We start from the raw sequence: 22,206 nt of genomic DNA, 5'->3' as shown, positions 1-22,206 counted from the left end.
AGCAGAGGCTCAAGCCTTTGTTTTCATAAAAGCAGCTAGAATATGCAATTTGATAAAGGATGATCTTATCATACCAGCAATTCTGGAAGTGATGTATGATAAATCCAAATCCCCCTTGGCATAACTGAAATGTAAAGAGAGGAATACTCAAGTTAAAACTACAGAATCTCTAGGCTGCTTCGAAAATGGAGTTTTCAGGATGGGAGGTACCTTACTAGGTTCTCTATGCCAGCTTCCTTGCCCTTCAAGCTGGAATACCAGCACCTCCCAGCCACCTTTGGAGAGTCTCTCCTACATCTGTCTCAAATCCCTGAATTATAGAAGGCATCTAAAGAATCTAGCACAGCAGCGTAAGTTAGTAAGCAGATGGCACCGTCCCATTCATGAAACTCTCTGTCTCCTGGGCAGAATATGAGACATATCAAACATCCTGAAACTGAATGTTTTGAATACTTAAGGCAACAGAATTACGAAAATTCTTATGGGGGGCGGGCAGGGGAAGAGAGATAAGACTATTTCCAGTGATCTACATCAGCTTTCCCCAACTTCATGCCCTCAAGATGTATGGGACTACAAGTCAACTCAGCTACCGGTCAACATGGCCAATAGTCAAAGATGATGGAAGTTGTAATCCCCATGCCTGGAGGGCACTCAGATGGGCAAGACTGATCTGCACAAAAGGTTTGTGAGGTTAATATCCCATTATTCCCATGGCTACTGCAGCACTAACTTCAAGCCACAGCAGCTGTAGAAGCTTCCTTGACTTGATGAAGTGGGCGGGATACACCCTGCTCTCCTTCCCCTCCTTACTGCAATGAATAGTGGCAAATGACTGAATCATTGTTCCAACCTCCGGGGCTAACAGGGAAAGTTCATATACTATGTTGTGCAGGAGGCTCATGGGAAATATTAAAGCTCTCTGCTAGCCTTGACTCAGATATGCCCCTTGTATGGTCCTTCTGCAATCCACAGGCCAAGGGGCACATTATTGGTGCCACTGAGCCAACAGCTACAGATGTCCCGATGCTGAGGCCAAGGTTCACCACCAATATGAAATTGACATGCTGCTTCCCTCCTCTCAGATCTGCTGAGTCAGTGTAGCATCTTGAGGATCTGGCAATGAGCTGATGGGGTTAGATGTAGGAGTGTGTACATGCCTTACTAAAAAAATAAAATCAGGACTATACAAAGCAATACAATTTTGATGTCTTGCTTCTCTCATTCTTCTACCACTTTTGGAGAGGGTTCAAACAAAATATTATTCCTGGGGCTTTTCTAGGTTCCCACAACACTGACTCACCTAACGCAGTTTATGCTTCACTTGGCCACTAGTAACTAGTTGAGTCTATGGTTTTACACAGAGGGGAAAAGATTTAGGAAAGTCTCTACAGCAGAGCTTTAGAATCTGTGGCCCTCAAAATATTGGACTACAACTCCCATCATTCCTCACCACTGGCCTGTCTGGCTAAGGCTGTTGGGATTTGGAGTCCAACAACATCTGGAGGGCAGCAGGTTCCCTTGCCCTGCTCAATGGTTAAGCAAAAAACAAAGACGTTACTAATGCATGAGTGCACAGGACGAGCCTCCCTTAAAAGAGAACTGAACTAAGAGAGATGGATTAGCACTTTAAGTGGAAATACACAAAATACTATTGATAAACCAGCATAAAGTTGTATCAGTCGCAAGCAAACAAGTGAACAGAAATAAGAAGAATTGAACAGAAGCAGGTTAACCTAGGTCACCACCACAGGTATCCTTTAGACTCCTTAGCAGAGATAAGTGTGTTTATAATTTGAAATAGAGGACTGGCACTGTTAAAGAAATATTGTGGAGGCAAAACACTACAGAGCAAGCACAACCCATGCCCACTCTCCAAACAGAATACCTTAATATACAAAAACTTCCACACATATTCCAGTAAGGCACAAGTTTCCTTCTTTTAACAAAAGCCACTGAAGATTGCTGGGCAGGGCGGGGGCTTGGGGGTAAGTTTCATTTTTTAAATATCCCTGTTTATGTTATGAAAACTCCCAGCAAGTAGAAAATTTGCACGTTGGGGATGGCAGTTGTAGTCTAGTCCATTCCACGATGTAGAAAGTTATGTTTGCACGTATGTGTGCACACAGAGAGAGCACTTTAAAAAAAATACAATTATTTCCCACCCCTTCATTTACAGTCCAGTGCGGTACAGTCCCTGGATGGAGTCCATTTTGCTGAATGTTTAGTTCAGCTGGTCAGTCCAGTCTTCTGTTTCACTACTTTTTAATCAGATGTGTGTGTCTCCACTCAACATGAAAGAATATTCCTAAACTAGAATAGGTTTATGTGTTGCCAACTAGGTACAGTCAAACCTCAGTTCCTGAAAGCCTCCGTTATCGTACGTTTCGGCTCCCGAATGACAAAAACCCGGAAGTAAATGCTCTGGTTTCTGAACGTTTTTCGGAACCTGAATGAGCCATGCCTCAGTTGCTGAATGTTTTGGAAGTCAAACATTCCCAATTCCGGATTCCGGAACAGATTACGTTTGACAACAGAGGTTTGACTGTACTGTCAGTCAATCACACACAAAGGTGCTTTTAGAAAAGGACACCGACTTTCTTTTAAGTGTTCACACTTGTGGTCCAAGTCCATATGAAATCCTTCGTTGAAGTTTTATTCTCTTTTGTTCCACCACCCTGTGTGTCCTGCCCTGCAACATTTTGCTTCCATTTCTTCAACATGCACCAAAACCTGCCTTGCATATTAAGACCAGCTAAAACTTGTCTCCCAATCATTCCTTAGCTGCTATCTGGACCAGGGCCGGATTTAGGTTTGATAAGGCCCAAAGCTACTGAAGGTAATGGGGTCCTTTATATGTCTAGCTCTCCTTTCTCAACAACAAATTGTCACTGTTTTTTTGTGTTGAATATATGCTATATGTGGGGCCCATTACTTACATCATAGGAGCCTACACAACACAAAACACTGTTGCTTTATGTAGGTTTTATTTTATTTTATTTCGTTTTTATCTTTTATTTTGGAAATGTACATCCAGGTTATTTTCCCTTTAATTTGGGGGGGGGCCCAAGAGAGTGGGGTCCTAAGCTATAGCTTGTTTAGCTTATACGTAAATCTGGCACTGAACTGGACTAAGAGATGTAGGGCAGGATTCAGCTAAGTTATTGTGGTTGCGGAAAGACGTCTGCTAGCGCAATGGGACTTTTCCCCTTGCCCCAGAGCATCCTCTACTAAACTGGTTCTGTAGTGGGGTATGACAGCTAAAAAGAATGCGAATACATTTCACATCTGGCAACCAATGTGTCCCTTTGGTTTCAGATGGGTAGACGAGTCTAAAAAGCCCGGGACACAAATTTCCATGGCCCTCTAGTGGCTATGGTGACTCATTTACCAGAAGTAATACATTCAGAGTTAACTCCGGAAATGCATACTCAATTCTGACCAAACTAAGCCTCCTAGAGCATCAAGAACAAAAAAGATGTAGAAATTTGGCAGATTTGTTTTTAAAAACAAAACAAACAAAACCAGAAGCTCTGAAGTTATACATGTATTAAGACTATCAAAAGATACTTAAGTAGAATGAAATACAAAAGCTACAGGACAATCCCTTTATTCACATTGTTGTAGGTCTACCAATGTGTAGGGACCAATGCATTGAACAGGATTAGCGTGTCATCTGTCATGTATAACTTGAGAGTTCAGAAACTTCTCAGTATGACATAGTTAACGTTAGCAGGTTAAGACCAGAACAATCCTGTTAGCATGCAACACAGAGAACACAGACAATTGAGGCATATTTACCTTGGACTGCTAAGAACGTGGGCATGGATTGATGAAAGTTGAAGGGGGGGGGAAATGGGCAAGGAAATAAGCGTCACACGCAAAATCAAGATGCAAAATAAAAAGAGAACGAGAGAAAGCCCTCTCCAAAACAACCATCTCATAACCCTCTGAAAAACAAATCTTGCTTTCCCTCCTTAACGAATGCCTTAAGTCACATTAGGAAAACACTACTATAGGTAATGAAAACCATTAATGCTAGGAACCTAAAAAAATAAATAAAAAGAGCACCAGCCATTGCAGTTTCATTTGTTTGCATTGCTTTGAAAAGCATTTAATGGCAAGATATATAAAGAAAATAAGGTTTGAGCTTCAAGTGATACTATACATCCAACCAATTCATATCATAACTGAAAGGAGCGTTAAGCAAGTGCAACATTGACATAGAACATAGAAACCTCATCGGGAGTCAAGGGAATGGCATTTCCTTTAGCCCAAAAGCGATTTACATGAATGTTCCTAATACCCCGCTGAGGCTGGTTAGTCATGTTGCACTTCAGTGATATGCGCCAGTTGCACAGAGACGGTGGATCTCCCCGCCTACCTATCCCCAATATCATGTTTACTTGGCACACCATCAGTCTCAAACCAGTTTGCTTCCAAGTAAACACACATATGGTTACGATGCAAGTGGCAATTCTCACAATTTGGAAATTATCTCACACTAACAATATGGAAACTGCAGTTTCAGAATTACAAACCTCAGACCTTTCATCAAATACGGTGTCCCAGATCACTTAAAATGGGTTCCAAAAATTATTGTTAGCGAACCCAAAAGGCATTGGGATTTCTATTTATTCCTGTTTTTCCTTGGAAGGCATTCTGTCTGCTCTTTAGAGCAATACTGGGAGTGAGGATGAAAGCAAGTCTGCTATTCAAAACTCCGTTCAGCGCCATGTTACAAAGAAAGAGCAACAAGCAAACACCAGCTAAAAGACCTCTTTCGAAGTGTGTAGCTCATGCATAGTTCTTCGGATCTGGGCCTCAATATAGATAAAATATATTTTAACTAAAAAGATACAAGCTACAGTGTGCTATGTTGTTGTAACCTGCCCAGGGGCCTTGTGGTGAAGGGGTGTGTGTTAAGAAAGCCAATATAAAAGCATAAATAAACCTTTACGCTGCTCATGCAAATTATTTCTTTTGGGGAGCAAGCAGGCATCTACCGTATTTTTTGCTCTATAAGACTCACCTTTTCCCTCCTAAAAAGTGAGGGGAAATGTGTGTGCGTCTTATGGGGCAAATGTAGGCTGCGCAGCTATCCCAGAAGCCAGAACAGCAAGAGGGATTGCTGCTTTCACTGCGCAGCGATCCCTCTTGCTGTTCTGGCTTCTGAGATTCGGAATATATTTTTTCTTGTTTTCCTCCTCCAAAAACTAGGTGCGTCTTGTGGTCTGGTGTGTCTTATAGAGCGAAAAATATGGTATCTATAAGTTTAATATGGCATCAGTTTTAACAGCAAGAACATAAAATTCATACCAAACCCTTTGCTTTGGTTTTATAGATTAACACAATAGCTCACCATTTTGCAGTGGAAAAATGCAGTTTTTTACTATTTACGTTCATAATACGTACATATAAGAGGCTTTGATTTATTGCACAGCATGATTTCAGCATGGAGGATACTAGCAATACGGCTTGGCTCATTAAGAACTAACCAAGCACAAATTCTGTAGTGGGGTTTTGCTTTCGGTTTGGGTTTCTTCGACTCAGGTGCTATACAGTTCTCCCTACTGTCACTAACCAGTTCCCCATGGTCAAGTCCATCCACACCTGGGCCCTCAAAAGACCTTTACTGAAGTGTCAGCTTTTTCACCTTGCCCAGGAAAGGCCCTGCTTGAAAGAGACGGTTCCAGTCCATCCCAAAGGGGTTTCTCTCTGGCAGAAGACGGCGGCTAGCATTCGAGCGCCACACTTGGGAGAGAGCAGAAAGATGGGAGGAGGGCCGGCTGATCTACCCTTGGGCCTATGAGGCCTCTGCCCTTGGGTAACCAACAAAAACTGCATCATGAAAAAGGTGAATGGAAGATGGCTTCCCATTGGTTACCTTAACCTTGAGGTCATAATCACTCCACAGTAATAAGCCTCAAGCCTCTCTATAAGTTTAATGTACCGTATTTTTCCGTGTATAAGATTGGGGATTTTTTACCCAAAAATTAGGTTTAAAATTGGGGCTCGTCCATAGCTGTCAACTTTCAGATTTGAAAATAAGGGATCAGCAGCCTTGAAAATAAGGGATCAGCAGCCTCACCTGTCCCGGGGACAGTCTACAGGGTATCTAACAATCTGGGATAGCAGTGGGAAGCAGTGGGAAACGGTGCTAGAATAAGGGAATTTCCCACAAAAAAAGGGAAGGTTGACAGCTATGGGCTCATCTTATACACGGGTAGTGCTGAGGGGTGTTTTCTTAATTTGGAGTCCCCAAGAATAGGGGGCATCTTATACACAGAAAAACACGGTACTTATTAGCTAATTGCCTTGTGACAAGGACTTTCCCTCTCCATAGTCTCTGTCTACAGAGGCTTGGCTGATGGGTGCCAGGGGCAAGAGGAATGCCCTACCCCCAAAATCAACATTTTCTGCCAGTTCTCCCAAGTTGCGTTCTCCCACAGAAGTATATGTAGGTACAGTACTATGGGGAATCCATGCTATAAATAACCATTCAAGCCATGGCAAAGCATTTTTTGATAGCGCCTGGGGTGGGTGCATGCGGTGCACCATGAGGATAGGGCATGCCACTGGAGTGACCCCCACCCACTGGAGCTAAGCAGGGCTGCACTGCTCCACCTGCCCAGCTGTGCAGTGCAGAGCCCAGCCGGCCGATGCGGTCGACATCGCCCTGGGAGCCCAGCACCGCTTTCTGGGACTCGCAAAAGCGGCGCAGGGTTGGCAGGGTGCATGCCTGTTGCGTCCTTCTCAAGCCACCCTCCAGCTGGAGAGTGGCATGAGAAGGACGCAACAGCTCATGCGCCCCTCCAAAAACAATGCCTGGGGCAATGTGCCACCCCATGCTATGCCTCTGCATTCAGCTGGGAAATTGTGCCCCCAAACCCCACTGATGCCTTCCAGCTGCAGTGGCTGCCGATCATCCGAACAGGAAAGGTAAATAAAGGCTGGCGAACCCAGAACACAAGCACACTGCAGACACCCAGAACTGCACTGCAATTATAGACACAACTTTCACCATGGGGCACCCATGTTGAAAGAGTTCCACTGGGTACTGGTAAACTTCCGTGCATGATTAACTATACCAATTCTTATATTTAAAACTGCAGGGAAGAAAGGTGTTGGAGAATCCCTTCTACTAACCTTGAGGCTCTTCAGATATTTGGAACCACAACTCCCAGCATCCCTGAACATGGGCCATGCTGGCTGAGGTTGAGGGTAGCTGTAGTCTGGCATCGCCAGGAGGGCACCAGAGGATGGGTTAGGCTGGCTTATATTCGGGGCGGGGGGCGCACTCTTGAGTTCCTCAGCTGTCTCGAAGCTAGACTGGCAGCTTCCAGTAGCAAGAATTTTCCTATGGTAGCCCCATGCTTGTGCGCTCCCTCTCTCCCCACATGCATGCCCAAAAAGTAGCTAATCTGTTCCATAATTTTAGTTTGTAGGGACCGGTTCCTACCTTTTTTTATTCCAGGTAGTCTTTAAATGAGCTGGCAATTGCATGTTAAATGCCAGGTTTACTGTTGATCCTTATGGATTTAGAGCTGTACTATTCTTTGTATTTATAATAAGCTTATGTTTTACTTAAAGAAAGAAACAAACCATACATATGTTAAGCACCATCTTTTCCCTTCTTTCACACCACAAGCTGAAGTATGGCAGTGACAAGAGACAGGGCCTTTTCAGTGGTAGCCCTGTCCCTGGGACATTCCACCCAGCTGTGTGTCTGGCTGTGAACTCGAGTCTTTAAAGACTTCACTATTCCAATCTGCTTTTAAAATGAATGAACTTGCTGATTCTAATTACTGCACTTTATTTATGGGCTACATTTTACAATTACTGTTTTAGGTTTTAAATAGTTACGTTTTTAATTGTGAGGCACCCCTTTTTGGGCCTGAAAGGCAATAGAAAAACAGCTAAATAAACAAGCTAATTTGGAACATCCAATAATATTTGGAGCTTGCCAGGCTCGGCAGATGGGGATTTCTGTGCCTTTCACAAGTTTATTTTTACAGGTGGGGGAGTCAAGCCAATCAGAAACTGCTATGCTTCAAATGTTCCTTCTAAACATTCAGCTACTGGGATATTACATATTTCTTAACCTATCCTGGCTAGGATCCCACGTTGCCATTTGCTTTTAGCAGGTGGTCTGTAGACCAGATGGCATGGAATTGCAGGTTGTCACAGAGCCAAGTTGCACTGCATGGAACAGAAGGTTAGGAGTCAAACCAGAAACCTTGCTGCTGAGCAGGGCAGCAGACCTTATGCTCACTATTGCATCTAGCTCTGTCCTGAACTTGTGTGGTTGTGTCAGTACAATATTCTCAGTACGAGAGCTCGAACCTCTCCAATAATGTAACATTTGCAGTATAAACCAGGTTAGGGATTTGTTTTTTAAAGCAGCTTTTTCTAGTGATGTACACAACTTTGCACACATACAATGCCTCTTCCAGTCGTACCTTGGATCCCAAACACTTTGTGAGTCGAAAGTTTTGGCTCCCGAACGCCACAAACCCAGAAGTGAGTGTTCCAGTTTGCGAACGTTCTTTGGAACCCGAATGTCCACCGTGGCTTCTGATTGGCTGCAGGAGCTTCCTGCAGCCAACTGAAAGCCACGCCTTGGTTTCCAAACGTTTTGGAAGTTCCAAAACCACATAACCACAATATCTTGAATCAGGATAGTGCCCAAAGCAGAGATTCATCCGCTGATCCTATAATAACCCACCCCTTCCTGCTTTTTCACAAGTTTTGGAGAAGGCCATCTCTTTTTAAAAACCACATGTGGGGGCGGGAAAGACACAGTACATAAAATACCCAATGCACTGAGGGAGAGGTGAATTATGTTTGTGGATCTGCATTCCCTTTATCAGCACAGTTACAGTTCTACTTACTTGGCCACAGACTGAATAACTTTCGAAGATGTGTCCTTGATATTTGTGAGAAACCTCTCCGTCCCGCCCCTAAGAATATCAAAGAATCCGCTGTAAGTCTGGTCACATTCGGCTACCGTCAGACCTAAGAGCCAAGGGCACAGAAAAGTAACTGAGCACAATTGCGGTCCATTTGCTTCAGTGTCAAACAATTTGGTGGTGCACTTAAACTCTCTCCTATATTTTTGCATTTCTTTAGAAAGGCTTAGTCCCATTATTAAACAAATGGTCGGAAAAGCAATTGCCAAGAAGTACAACCAGACATGGTACTGGGAGATCTCACATATTTTGATGCTCTGATAATAATAAAAAAACATGGGGGTGGAGGAGGGAATATTTGGGAATATACCTGCATTGTACATGTTGTTGAGCTGCCCTGCTGGCTTTGAGTTCTGTGTTACTACAGCTGAAGATGTCCTAGGCAGAGCATTATTTCCATAGCCTCCATTTTGTTCAAGGAGCTGGAAAGAAAAATCAGCCATTTCCAGAATTAGCACTTCGATCTCTTTCAAACACACACCCCACCAAAGGGTACAAGCAATACAGAGCATCTTAAAGCCACTTGCCAGGTGGGATCCACAAACAAATTGTATCCCAGCCATAAAATGGGTTCCGCCACTATTCTCTATTTTATTCATTTGAGTTTTTCATCTAATGAAGTTGGCAGAAAAATTAATTGAGGTGAAAAAACCAGAAATATTTATACGGAGGTCAATTAAGTACGAAGGATAATGCTCCTTTACTCTGGAAGAGGAAATGTCAGCACATACCACTTCCTGCAGCGCTGCATGACAAGCTATACTTGCCAAGATAGCTCATCAAAGCTGGAGAAAAGTCAATATTTACAGTACAGTCAGACCTCAGGTTAAATATGCTTCAGGTTGAGCGTTTTCAAGTTACGCTCCGTGGCGACCCGGAAGTAACGGAGTGCGTTACTTCTGGGTTTCGCCGCTCGCGCATGCGTAGATGCTCAAAATGACGTCACGCACATGCGCAGAAGCGGCAAAACGCGATCCGCCCAGACGCAGACGCCCAGAGGCAAGTTACGTTGTACTCAGGATGCGAACGGGGCTCCGGAACGGATCCCGTTCGCATCCAGAGGTACCACTGTAAATGTGTGTGTGTGTGTATTAAAGAGGGTCCCATAAAACAGCACAGTGGTCAAAGGAGAGTCCAGGTCCAAAAAGGCTGAAGACTGCAGCTCAAGCTCTTAGTCTCTACACCAGCAAAGTCCTTGTTTCAACTCTGCCCTCCAAAAGCAATCTCGCTAGGTAGCTTTAGGCAAACTATCACCCGCTCAATTTCCTATCGGCCCAACCTCATATTGCTTCTTCTGCAATACAGAGATAGAACTGATCTACTTTACAAGACGGATGCAAACATCACATTGTATGTGAAGCACCAAATGCGTTTGGTAGATTGCGGGAAGGGAATGTTGCAAAGTTTGATCAGCACTTATATTTCAAGCAGTCCAGAAATAATAAAAAAGATTATTCACGTGCAAATGCCAAGATGACCAGAAATGAAGCAGATCTTGCTCTCTACCAGCCTCCCCCAAACTCATGCCCACCAACAGAACAGAATTTATTTGACAACATTGCTTTTGGAAGAATTGTACGAAACACGCCAATCTATTTGCCTTATTCCAACACTGGCGCATCTTCAACGGGCAATTTGGAGTTTCAGTGCAGAGGACCCCAAACCATAAGGCTTTGCTCAATAGCTCCAAATACCTCTGTGATAGGGGACTTTGGGTTCACATTTCTAGCAGCTGCAATCTCCTGCAATTGATTCACAAGCTCTGTGATGGACAGCCTCTCTTCCGGATTCACTTTCAGACTCGATCCTAATAAAATGACACAATAGATTATTGAAACAGGGGTTTAATCTGCAGACCTCAAAGACAAATTTCTGGTTTCCCCTGGCCTAAGATTTCTATCCTGCCAGTCATCCAAAGAGACTTTCAACATGGGTAAAAGACCTGGCTAACGAATATTTGCATAACTTCAGTTATACCACAATATGTGGCTTTAATTATTTCAGTGATCAAGGGCTTCAAACTGTGAATAGCTGAGAATTCTCTAAGAAAAGGGAGAAGCTCAGAACATGCTGGGCTGTATAATACTTTTAGTCACCCAGGAGTGGTGAATCCCTTCCACATATGCTAGAACAAGGCTTCCCTAAACTGGTGCTTTCCAAAAGTTTAAGACTCCCAACTCCCATCATCTCTGATCACTGGCCATGCTGGCTTGAGCTGATGGAAGTTGTAGTACACATCATCGGGTGGGCCATAAATCGCCTACCTGTGCACTGGAATAAAGTCAACACTACACTCAAATAATAAAAAGATGAAACGGTTAACTTCACTGCCACTTCTAATTTCTTATATTCATGGATTTTCTCTTCAACCTGCATGTATACTGTCATTTCCCATTAATTACATGAACAGAAACTATTTTTAAAAAGGTGCATTTTTGCAAAGGAAGCAAACAAAAAGAACCTTAAATTCATACATCAGTTCATTCCCCTTTCATTTGCCCCAAGTGAATTTAGCATTACAGACTTAAACTTACGAATGAGATCATGAAACACTGTGTATCTTGTGTCATTCTGAGGAATTGAATATTTTCCATTGACTATTCGAAGCTTAGCTCCATCTTCGAATGGATGTTGCCTGAAGCACAACAGATAGAGGATACAACCCAATGCCTGCAGGGAAAGAATTCAAAAGTTAACACACACACAAAAAAACAACCTCCCCAAATTCCTAAATAGTTAAGTTGTTCAAGCTTAAATCAAATCAGCTATGGGAGCTATTATTTCGTTTCATCCAATAGCCTATAGTATTCAATTACTTCGGAGCAGACTACAGCATTGGATGATCTGCTGCAGCCATGCAGCCATAATGAGTGCTAACCGCAGTTTGTTGCCTTAATCCCGGTGAATAACCCACACGAAACCATGATTTGGCTTCCCAGATTGAGCCCTGCCAATGAACCTTGGCTGCCATCCCAAGTTTGTATCTCGACCACAACACAACAGAGGGTGGCAATACGAGAACGGGCCTTTCCAATGGTGGATCCTGCTCTCTTGGGGAGGCACACCTGCTGCCATTTACTTAACTTTAGGCGCCAGGCAAAAACATGCCTTTTTCAATCAGGCCTTTCACCATCTATGGCCTATTTGTGTGGCTGAGATGTTTTTAATGCAGTTCATTTTTAAAAAAATATATGCTGGTTAAAATGGGTGTATGTGTTTGTGTTTTGCTTAAAATATTGAAAGTCGCTTTGAGCTGCCATGGCAAAAAAGCGACCAATAAATTTAATAAATAATCGCAACACTTCAGCAGTTCCCACATTCTGCTCTCTCAGAGACGATGAGGACAGGAAACGCAGGCGATCATGTCAAAACTGAGCAAGATGTGCATATAAGTACTGAATCGATTTCTCATCAAGTACAGAAGTTTGGTAAGCTTGACACTGTTGTAAACAAAATTTTGCCCTTTTCCCTTATGGGGTATCCAAGAGCCCATATAGAGTCCTTACATAGGTTCCCTATTGGTAGGAGAGAATAACAAGAGGCCAACCAGAGAATATTGAGAAGCAAAGCGGCTAGTAAGCTTGATCTTTATTATCTGTTGCAACAGGGTGCTCCCCTCACCCACAGGAGAGGAGGAACCCAGAAAAATGGCGCGCAAGGCCTCATAAAGACTTTTGAAATTCCCACCCTGTCGATCAAGACCACCCCCAGAAACATCATACATACATCACAGAAGGGGTGTAACCTAAGACCACCCCTCAGATACATCATACCTACATCACAAAAAGGCGGTCTAAAACAGAGATTTTGAATGTTGTTTTTCTGCTGTCGTTTATCTCCTGTCTGGCAGGTTACTTGATTGGATTGCCTGGGGAGCCTGGCCAGTTTTTTGTAATGATAAATACTTAGTTCCTGGGCCAGGTCACAGGCTCACACCCTATTCATATCTTAAATTTGCCCTTAAGACAGGATTTGTGAGGAAAGAGACAATGGGGAGGTTTCCCACTTTGACCTTGCAGAGAAAACATTTGCTCAGTTTAGGAATCAAAATGGTTCCAGGTCGGTCTTCCTGTGCTGATCTATGTATGTGCTTGGTTGGTACACTTATGAACATTACCATATATCTAAGACCATAAAATTCCTATCACAACACCCAGCAGAGCAATACAGAATAATCTGCCTGCCCATCAGTTCTATGTATTCTCCTGCTGCTTTCACCACCCTATATGGAGTCAAACCATTGGTCCATCTAACTCAGTATCATCTACACTGAGTGGCAGCGACTCATCAGGCTTTCAGACAGAACTTTTTCCCAGCCCTACTTGGGAGTTACTAGGTACTGAACCTGGGACTTTATTGCATTCACGACAGATGCTCTACAAACTGAGCTACTGTCCTTCCCCACAAACTGATCCTGAGTGCCTCAGGACAAGATGCTGTACTGCCCATGCGCTCATGTATTCACAATCTAAAAGGTAAAGGTAAAGGACCCCTGGAAGGTTAAGTCCAGTCAAAGGTGACTCTGGGGTTGCGGCGCTCATCTTGCTTTCAGGCTGAGGGAGCCGGCGTTTGCCCACAGACAGCTTTCCGGGTCTTGTGGCCAGCATGACTAAAGCGCTTCAGGCGCAACGGGACACCGTGACGGAAGCCAGAGCACACGGAAACGCCGTTTACCTTCCTGCCACAGCAGTACCCATTTATCTACTTGCACTGGCGTGCTTTTGAACTGTTAGGCTGCAGGAGCTGGGGCAGAGCAACGGGAGCTCATCTCGTCGCGGGGATTTGAACTGCCAACCTTCTGATCGGCAAGCCCATGAGGTTCAATGGTTTAGACCACAGCGCCACCCGCGTCCCTACAATGTATTCACAATGTATTCACCAGTAAGACTGGAACATTGTCTACTGTTCACTGCATTGTGCTTAAGGCATTCCTATCAGTACATTCTATCAAATCCGTCAACAAGAGAATTATTCTCTTTCCCGCCTCTCCCTCTTCCTTCCCAGCTTCAATTAGAAAAACGGAGAGTATAGCCAGAAATTACTTCCAAATACCTCTTTTCTTTTAGCTGTACTTCCTTAGAAACTGCACTGGCTCCCCCTAATCACTTAAATAAAAATGCAAGCCTCCTATCCCTGTTTGGCTTTAACATTCCCAATGTTCTTGAAAAATCTGTGTGCTTGCTTATATGTCTCTTCTCCTCCGGTTCCTTGTGTTGCGTTGTCCTTGTAAATTTCCAGATGATTTGGCACAGTCTTGTCTATTTTTAATTCAATGCACAGTGTTTGGTAGCTTAAAGCACTTCAGGTTGCTTCCAATGTCAGGGCAAGTCCAACCGAAGAAATTAAATGGACAAGGTTAACCTAGATCAATTGATTTCAAGGGTTTTACGCTATTGGGTCTGATTTGGTGAAAGTGTTAACAGTGAACTCACCCATTCCTAATAAAGGAGTGAGAGGTTTTCATGACTACAACACTAGCCAACAGAGAAAGAGGTAACAGCACACACTCCATTGGCTCACCTGAGAAATTCTAGATGCCTTTGGCTCCTCCTTTTCCTGAACTGTTTGTTTAAGGTGGTCACATTTTAAGAACTATGTAAGCTTGCCTGTTTTCCTCTTCCTTCTCTATCCCTTTTCACTGTGTGTTGTATGCTTTATTAGACTGAAAACCTGTGGGCAAGGACTGCCTTGTTTTTAAATCTGTACGGTGCTTAGTGAAATGTTAGGTGCTTTAGAACTGATAAATAATATTTAACCAAAGGAAAGAGTATCAGGAGCAAAAGGTGTTTGGTTTTGTTTGTTTGTTTATTATATGTATTAAGTCGCTATCACATTCTTGAAGTTTTAACGTCTGTATTGCAGTGGTGTTATTGTGTATGCTTTATTGGTTTACTATGAACCACCTTGGGATGAAATGGAGGGGCAGAAATTCCCTAAACAAATACAAATTCCAGAAAATATTCAGAAATAAGGTATCACGCAAGGTCTAATCTACATACAAAGAAAATGCTTACCCAAATATCTTGTTTTTCATCAATTGGAAAGTTTGAATATAGATCTATTATTTCAGGAGTCCTATACATTGGTGTTGTGTTCCTTGTGATCTGTAGACACACAAAATAAAGGCATTTTTCTTCTTCTATACACTTATCAGAGATTCAGACACAAAATAAAATTTAAAAGGAACCTAGAGCACCCCAAGCACAAAATGCTTTGATTTTCATCAAAACAATCTGTATGCCAAATTTGGGTTTCTGTAACTCCTGCAGCAGCAACTAATAAAAAGAAACAAAATGATTTTTTGTCTTTGTGGCATGCAAATCAAGATTAACATTCAGGAAATCAATGTGAAAGTCAATTCTTGTTTCTAAGTACAGTACAGTACAGTATTAGTAGTCTGTCAGGTGTAAAGGTAAGGGACCCCTGGACAGTTAAGTCCAGTCAAAGGCGACTATGGAGTTGTGGCGCTCATCTCACTTTCAGGCCGAGGGAGCCAGCGTTTGTCCACAGACAGCTTTCCGGGTCATGTGGCCAGCAGGACTAAACTGCTTCTGGCATAACAGAACACCGTGACGGAAACCAGAGCGCACTGACACGCCGTTTACCTTCCCACCACAGCGGTACCTATTTATCTACTTGCACTGGCATGCTTTCAAACTGCTAGGTTGGCTAGGACGCGGGTGGTACTGTGGTCTAAACCACTGAGCCACTGGGCTTGCCAATCAGAAGGTCGATGGTTCAAATCCCTGCAAGAGGGTGAGCTCCCATTGCTCTGTACCAGCTCCTGCCAACCTAGTCTGTTAGACTGGATATATATGTAGATAGCAATATCCTCCTCTTACAAGCCATGGGATGCGGCAGGGAACTCTCAAAGAAGAGGGATCTTCTTTGATCTGTTTCTTGGTTATTTATTCATTTATTAAATGCATTTATATACCACTCAATATTTCAAAAACCTGTAAGCAGCATTATGCTATTCTGGGAATGATTTCAGAGGCCTGTAGTAAATGGACCACCCTTTTGAGAGTTCACCACCACCACTCGCGTTTTACAACCTGATGACCCTGTGACCAGTAAATTTGCAATCCTCCTGTTCCCACATGGCCAGTCGACAGACCACTGCAAACTCCTTCATGTAAGTAAAGGTAAAGGGACCCCAGACCATTAGGTCTAGTCATGACCGACTTTGGGGTTGCGGCGCTCATCTCGCTTTATTGGCTGACGGAGCCAGCCTACAGCTTCCGGGTCATGCAGCCAGCATGACTAAGCCGCTTTCTGGCGAACCAGAGCAGTGCACGGAAACGGCGTTTACCTTCCTGCCAGAGTGATACCTATTTATCTACTTGCACTTTGTGCTATCGAACTGCTAGGTTGGCAGGAGCTGGGACCGAACAACGGGAGCTCACCCTGTCGCGGGGATTTGAACCGCCGACCTTCTGATCGGCAAGTCCTAGACTCTGTGGTTTAACCCACAGCACCACCCGCATCCCTTACTCCTTCATGTAGCACTGCCTTAAAAGCTATCATGAAGCTCCAGCAAAATATAGTGGCCCCTGGTGACTAGGAGAGGGCACTGCAGCACCCTAGATCATGGCTCCCTGACTTTCTTCTAAGATTGCTGCTCCCTAAATTCAGGTGCCTGTTGCTATTCTACCAGCCCTTGCCAAAAGCGTTCCAGGTTTCTGAAAAGCAGCTCTCAGAAGTAATGTTATACAAATCAGGGCGACACAGGCAGCTTGGCTCACAATTCATTTTGGAAACCGAATGCAGAACTTTTGGACACGACTTTTACGTTATCTGAACGAAATATATTCAGCCTTAACCAACAGAGAAGACCGAAGTACCCAAGAGATGTAGTATTTGTGTTGTGGTTCGGAGAGAAAAGGACACTTTATGTGGTGCTTCTTAGCAGACAGCACAATCTAATGCAGTGGGGCTTATTCCCAGGTTAAATGTGTACAGGCTTGCAGCCATACACAGCTGAAGGCTACTATTTTATTACAGCAGTAGTTTAAGAATGTCTTGTATAGGACGAGGAAAAGAATGCCCCCCCCAAATACCATTTCCAAGTGATTTCCACTGCGACAGAATTTGATCTAATGGATTTAAGGGATACCAAAAAGCCTAGAGTTACAAAACATTGAAAATAAATCAGAGTATCAGGTTTCTCACCTCCTCTTCAACCGCTGCTCTTTTCTGTGCGGACCAGTTGTAGTCAGGGTAATGTGCTATGGTTGTTGCACTGCCAAAGTCACACAGTTTAATTGTTCCTTGGTTACTCATCAGCATATTTTCTATCTGTACGGACAATCAAGTGGGGAGTTTAAGGGTGCACATTCAGCGGACACACTTACATTTATATTAAAAAAGGCAGCTTTTCATGCATATATCCTCCAAGTTCACAGCATCAAAGTGCACAAGATTTATCAATTCTGTACTGGCTGCACTGTTCACACTCCCTAATACGTGTGTTTATTTTAGAAGAGGCCTTCCCTCTGGAGAGCAGCGAACGCTGCTTCTTAGATTAGCCTAATGGAATAAAGTACAACGAAAGATGCGATAAACATCATGTAGCTATCAATATTTCCCAGACTACTTTTAATTAGGGATTGCACTACAAGAATGTTTCCATATGGCTGGCTGTATGAACCAGCCCCAAGAGATCTAAAATGTAGTGACTGTTATAAAAGCATTCTATGAACCATTTGGTTTGGACTTCCATATGTGCCCACCGCTAAGCTTGCAACTAACTTAGTGTGTGGGCTGCGTACGTGTACGACCAATCCTTAACATCCTCCCACCTCAATATTCTCAGCCAATATAATCTAGTAGCATGTTTTTGCCAACCAGGCAGAGGGCCTTCTCGGTAGTGGCACCCTCCCTGTGGAACGCCCTCCCATCAGATGCTAAGGAAATGGACAACTCTCTGACTTTTAGAAAACATCTGAAGACAACCCTCTATTGGGAGGTTTTTAATATTTGAGGTTTTACTATGTTTTTATACGCTGTAAGCCACCAAGAGTGGCTGGGGAAACCCACCCAGATGGGTGACGTATAAATAATAACTTTATTACCACTATTATTATTATTATTATTATTATTATTATTATTATTATTATCCGATGCAATACTTTTCCATTTACTACATGACAAACTCAAAACACACTCAGTCTAAATATTATAAACTGCTTTTAGGTTCATTCGTTTTCTACCCTCAAGCAGTATATAAATTTTATGAAAAGATTAAATAACTTGCTACTGGCTGCTGCTCCGGATTCATAACAAAACTCCTCCTTTGCATAAATCAGCCGTTCAGCTTGTTTTGGATTCTGTACCTTTAAATCTCTATGAATAATAGGAGGTTTCTGCTTATGCATGTGTTGCACTGCACGGCAGGTCTGATAAAAGATCTTCAACACCGTGTCACACGAGAGGGGCCCTTTGGATTCAGCTTTCCTCAGAAATTCCACCACTTGCCCTGTGGACAAAAAATTCATAATACTCTGCGAGGGGAATACGAGGGCTTCCTAACAACTCTCAGCACCCCTTAACAAACTGCAATTCCCTGGGGAGCTGTACACTACCAATTTAGGGAAGCCACAACTGTATAAAGTGGGATAATAACACTTTAAACATGCAGATGTGGCGCCACACACACAAACCAAGCAAGCAAGGAAGCAAACAACATGGCTTCTTCTATATTTGAGTGAGAATTTGGCCCCCACCCCAGACCAGAAAGGGTAAAGCCCACCCTACTTGCCAATTAATTTCCTTCCTTACTTCTTCCCTTCTTGTGAGTGAACACACCACGAAATGGGGGTCCAGGTCTCCATCCTCAGAAGTCTGCCACCTCAAACCAGGATGAGATGGGCGGCCATCTTGCCCCGTTATTAGCCCACAAACAGCAAACCTCTCATGCCCTCCTACACAATATTAGATTCCTAAGCAAATCTTTCTATCCTGTTCCTAAGCAGTAGCTCCTGGACATATAAAACAAGGAACTCCAGTGTATGTGAAATGTTAATTCCCCAGCCCTCAATTCTCAAATCATGGCCAAGATCCAAGGGCAGCGGGGGGGGGGGGGTGGAGGAGTGAGCAAAAGCAAATACTGAACCCTGTCAGTCTCAGCTGCCTGCAGTTCTCACTGCAAGAAGAAAAGGCTGACTAACTTCAAATGCAAAACATCTACTAGCTCTGGATACAGACCAAAGGGGAAAGCCATTAGAAAAAAAAAACCTCTTCCAAGTGTTTCTTCTCTTCCAACTTGGCACAAGGACAAAGGAGCCATCGTGTCTGTGTGACCTGCACGGCAGGGTGCCCTTCAGTCCCGGTCACACCAATTAATTAGAGAGCAAATTTTAATCGGCAATTAAAGCTGTGATTAAAGCTCACAGTCCTAATTAATATCCGTCTCGGGGGGGGGGGGAGAGAAGGGGGGAAAAGAATAACTGTGTGGGAGGAAAGAAGAGCCAGTCATTTCTACGTCAATTTAAAATGCCTTTCCCAATGTGGTTTTCAATAAACAAGAAGGTTATGAGAGAGGGGTCAGGGGAGACCAATGCATGGATTGCTTCCATGTAAGGCACACAAGCGAACATTGGATATTCCTTTTTTTATTAAAAAAGGGGAGGGGGCTAACCACCTCCTAAAGGTAAAAGTAAAGGACCCCATGATGGTTAAGTCCGGTCAAGGGTGACTATGGGGTTGTGGTGCTCATCCCACTTTCAGGCCGAGGGAGCCGGCGTTTGCCCCAGACAGCTTTCTGGGTCATGTGGCCAGCATGACTAAACAGCTTCTGGCACAACAGGATACTGTGACGAGTGCCAGAGCTCACAGAAACACCGTTGACCTTCCCGCCTATTTATCTACTTGCACTGGCATGCTTTCAAACTGCTAGGTTGGCAGGAGCTGGGACAGGGCAACGGGAGTTCACTCTTTTGCGAGGATTCGAACCGCTGACCTTCTGATCGGCAAGCCCAAGAGGCTCAGTGGTTTAGACCACAGCGTCACCTGCATCCAAACCACCTTGTGTTGCATGCTAGTGTCTGTATAAGAAGGCCAACGAGCAAGCTTCACTTTGTATATAGGGCAGTGAGCAGCTGGAGACCCAACATTAGGAAACACTGGTATAGGGGCTCTGCATAATCGGGACTCCTGGTTGTGTGGGTGCCATAGCTGTCAACTTACAGATTTGAAAATACAGTGGTACCTCGCAAGACGAAATTAATTCGTTCTGCGAGTTTTTTCGTCTTGCGAATTTTTTGTCTTGCGAAGCACGGATTCCCATAGGAATGCATTGAAAATCAATGCATTCAACAAACTTGCAAGACGTTTTCGTCTTGCGAAGCAACTCAAAAAACGAAAAACTCTTTCGTCTTGCGAGGTACCACTGTAAGGGACCAGCAGCCTCAAAAATAAGGGATCAGCAGCCAAAATAAGGCACTTTCCAGGCACAGGTATGTTCGACTTCTGAGCCCCTCTGAGCCAAAGGCAAAAAGCCCAGCCAGCAGCCAAACGAAGCCTCAAGCGGTGGTTCCCATAGCGCAGCAACCCGGCAAAGGGGATGCAGCAAGGAAAACAACCGTCACCTCTCCGCTGGGAAGCACTGAGCAAAGGCGAGTCCCCAGGCAACGCGGCCGATTTGATTGGCACAAGGCATGCAAGCGCCACTCCCCAGTCGTTCTTAAGTCTCATTATTGGGTGAGCAACGCAGCCAAGCAACACTGTTGGAGCCTCCCTCCTCCCTGGCTGGCCGGGAGGGAGAGAGAGGAGCTGCTTCCTTTGAAACCCGGGAAATTTAAGGGACATCATCAATAAGCGACAGCAGCAGGACACGGCACTGGGATAAGGGAGTTTCCCGCCAAATAAGGGACGGTTGACAGCTCTGGTGGGTGCTTAGCTCAGAAGGAGCACCTGTAAATGAGGGGGAGCTCACAACTTGGCTTTAGACAAACACATGCAACACATGGTTGTTAAAAAAGAAGACCTGACATCAGGCACAGGGCAAATACAGAGCTGGGGGGCTGAGGCTGTACTCTAAGAATCCCCAGCATAGAACAACATATCCATAGATGCGAGAGTGACTTGCGAAGTAGCTTGCCGGGCTGGGAAGAGCCGCTGTGCTAGCTTCCAGGCAGGTGGGTCACAGTTGCTTTACCAAGATGTGATGCGGCCCAGATGTCAGTGCAGTGTGAACGCACCAGAAAGAGCGCTGGATTGGCTCTGCCCGTGCATCTGCACCGCACCAACCGTCCTGCCCCTCTCCCTCCCGGGAAGCAACAACTGGAAGGTCCAGCTTCCGGGAAGCTAGCGTAGCGTCTCCACCCTACCTGGTGGACAAGATCTGTGACACTGGCTGTAAGCAGCAACCCCTTTGTGACAAGAAAAGAGCCTTAACCTGATTTAATAGAAGACAGGGGGCAGTAGAAGGGAAGCAACAACTCCATGGAAAACAAGGTGGGAAGTCAACGAAATCAAGAGAAAAGACAAAATTGTATCTTGATTGTGTATGTTAAAAATGTTGAAACTTGGTAAAATATAATTGAAAAAGAAAACAGCCTTATTTTACTGGACATGAGCCCAGTAGCCATAGCAAGGAGTTCCATGAAGGAATAGAGTGCTCCATCCCTTCTCAGCATCCAGCATCAAAACCAAAGTAGGCTGCCAGGAGGCATAGAAATGTGTCTGGTATAGAATTGTACTACCAGAGGTCTCTTTTTCCTCCTCTGCCAAGACCCCAGCTGGCCACTAGAAGTTTTTGCTGACTACGTAAAATTGGTCAGCTTATCTACAAAGCTGGAAGGATGTTTTGACCAGCCTCACCACAGTCATCTCTGAAGCAAGGACCGGCTTGGCTGAACTGCTAGATTAGCCCACAAACAATAAAGATCCCACATAAATTATCATTTTACCTCTGCAAAGCTCGGTTAGCAGAAGAAACTCCCCTTGCCCAGTATCAGATTCCTCTTTTCCAATCGATGCAGCAGAGCAGAACTGGACAACGTTCGGGTGACCAGATAGCTTTTTCTAGAGGATTTCATCTGTTAAAGTTTCAAAGATTGCTAGATTTGGAACACATCTTTTGCAGCCAGGTTATACAATAAAGAACAGCTCGTTTCCTTGAGAGATTACAGTCCCAAATCCATTGGAATTCCCAGCTTTCTCTGGAGGCAGGGAGCGTGCGGGCAAATCTACTGCTACAGAAACATTTCCAATAATGCTTTAAGAAATAAGAACA

General features: G+C 44.1%; 1 protein-coding gene across 2 annotated transcripts in view; it reads right to left on the bottom strand.

The window, feature by feature from the left end:
• The window catches only part of GAK (cyclin G associated kinase), a 75,720-nt gene that overhangs the window by 32,037 nt on the left and 21,477 nt on the right, over positions 1 to 22,206 (bottom strand). For both annotated transcript variants that reach the window (XM_053371483.1, XM_053371482.1), the window contains exons 4-12: positions 21,881 to 21,995; positions 18,305 to 18,447; positions 17,142 to 17,267; positions 14,984 to 15,073; positions 11,504 to 11,639; positions 10,664 to 10,776; positions 9,280 to 9,391; positions 8,892 to 9,015; positions 75 to 124 (exon numbers count right to left, since the gene is read on the bottom strand). In XM_053371483.1, coding sequence (XP_053227458.1) covers positions 75 to 124; positions 8,892 to 9,015; positions 9,280 to 9,391; positions 10,664 to 10,776; positions 11,504 to 11,639; positions 14,984 to 15,073; positions 17,142 to 17,267; positions 18,305 to 18,447; positions 21,881 to 21,995 — 1,009 coding nt within the window. The remainder of the gene's footprint in view (positions 1 to 74; positions 125 to 8,891; positions 9,016 to 9,279; positions 9,392 to 10,663; positions 10,777 to 11,503; positions 11,640 to 14,983; positions 15,074 to 17,141; positions 17,268 to 18,304; positions 18,448 to 21,880; positions 21,996 to 22,206) is intronic.

The sequence above is a fragment of the Podarcis raffonei genome, chromosome 17, assembly GCF_027172205.1.
Source record: "Podarcis raffonei isolate rPodRaf1 chromosome 17, rPodRaf1.pri, whole genome shotgun sequence".
NCBI classification, from domain to species: domain Eukaryota; kingdom Metazoa; phylum Chordata; class Lepidosauria; order Squamata; family Lacertidae; genus Podarcis; species Podarcis raffonei.
The sequence above is the reverse complement of the archived record's forward strand: the minus strand, read 5'-3'. Positions and strand labels throughout refer to the sequence as shown.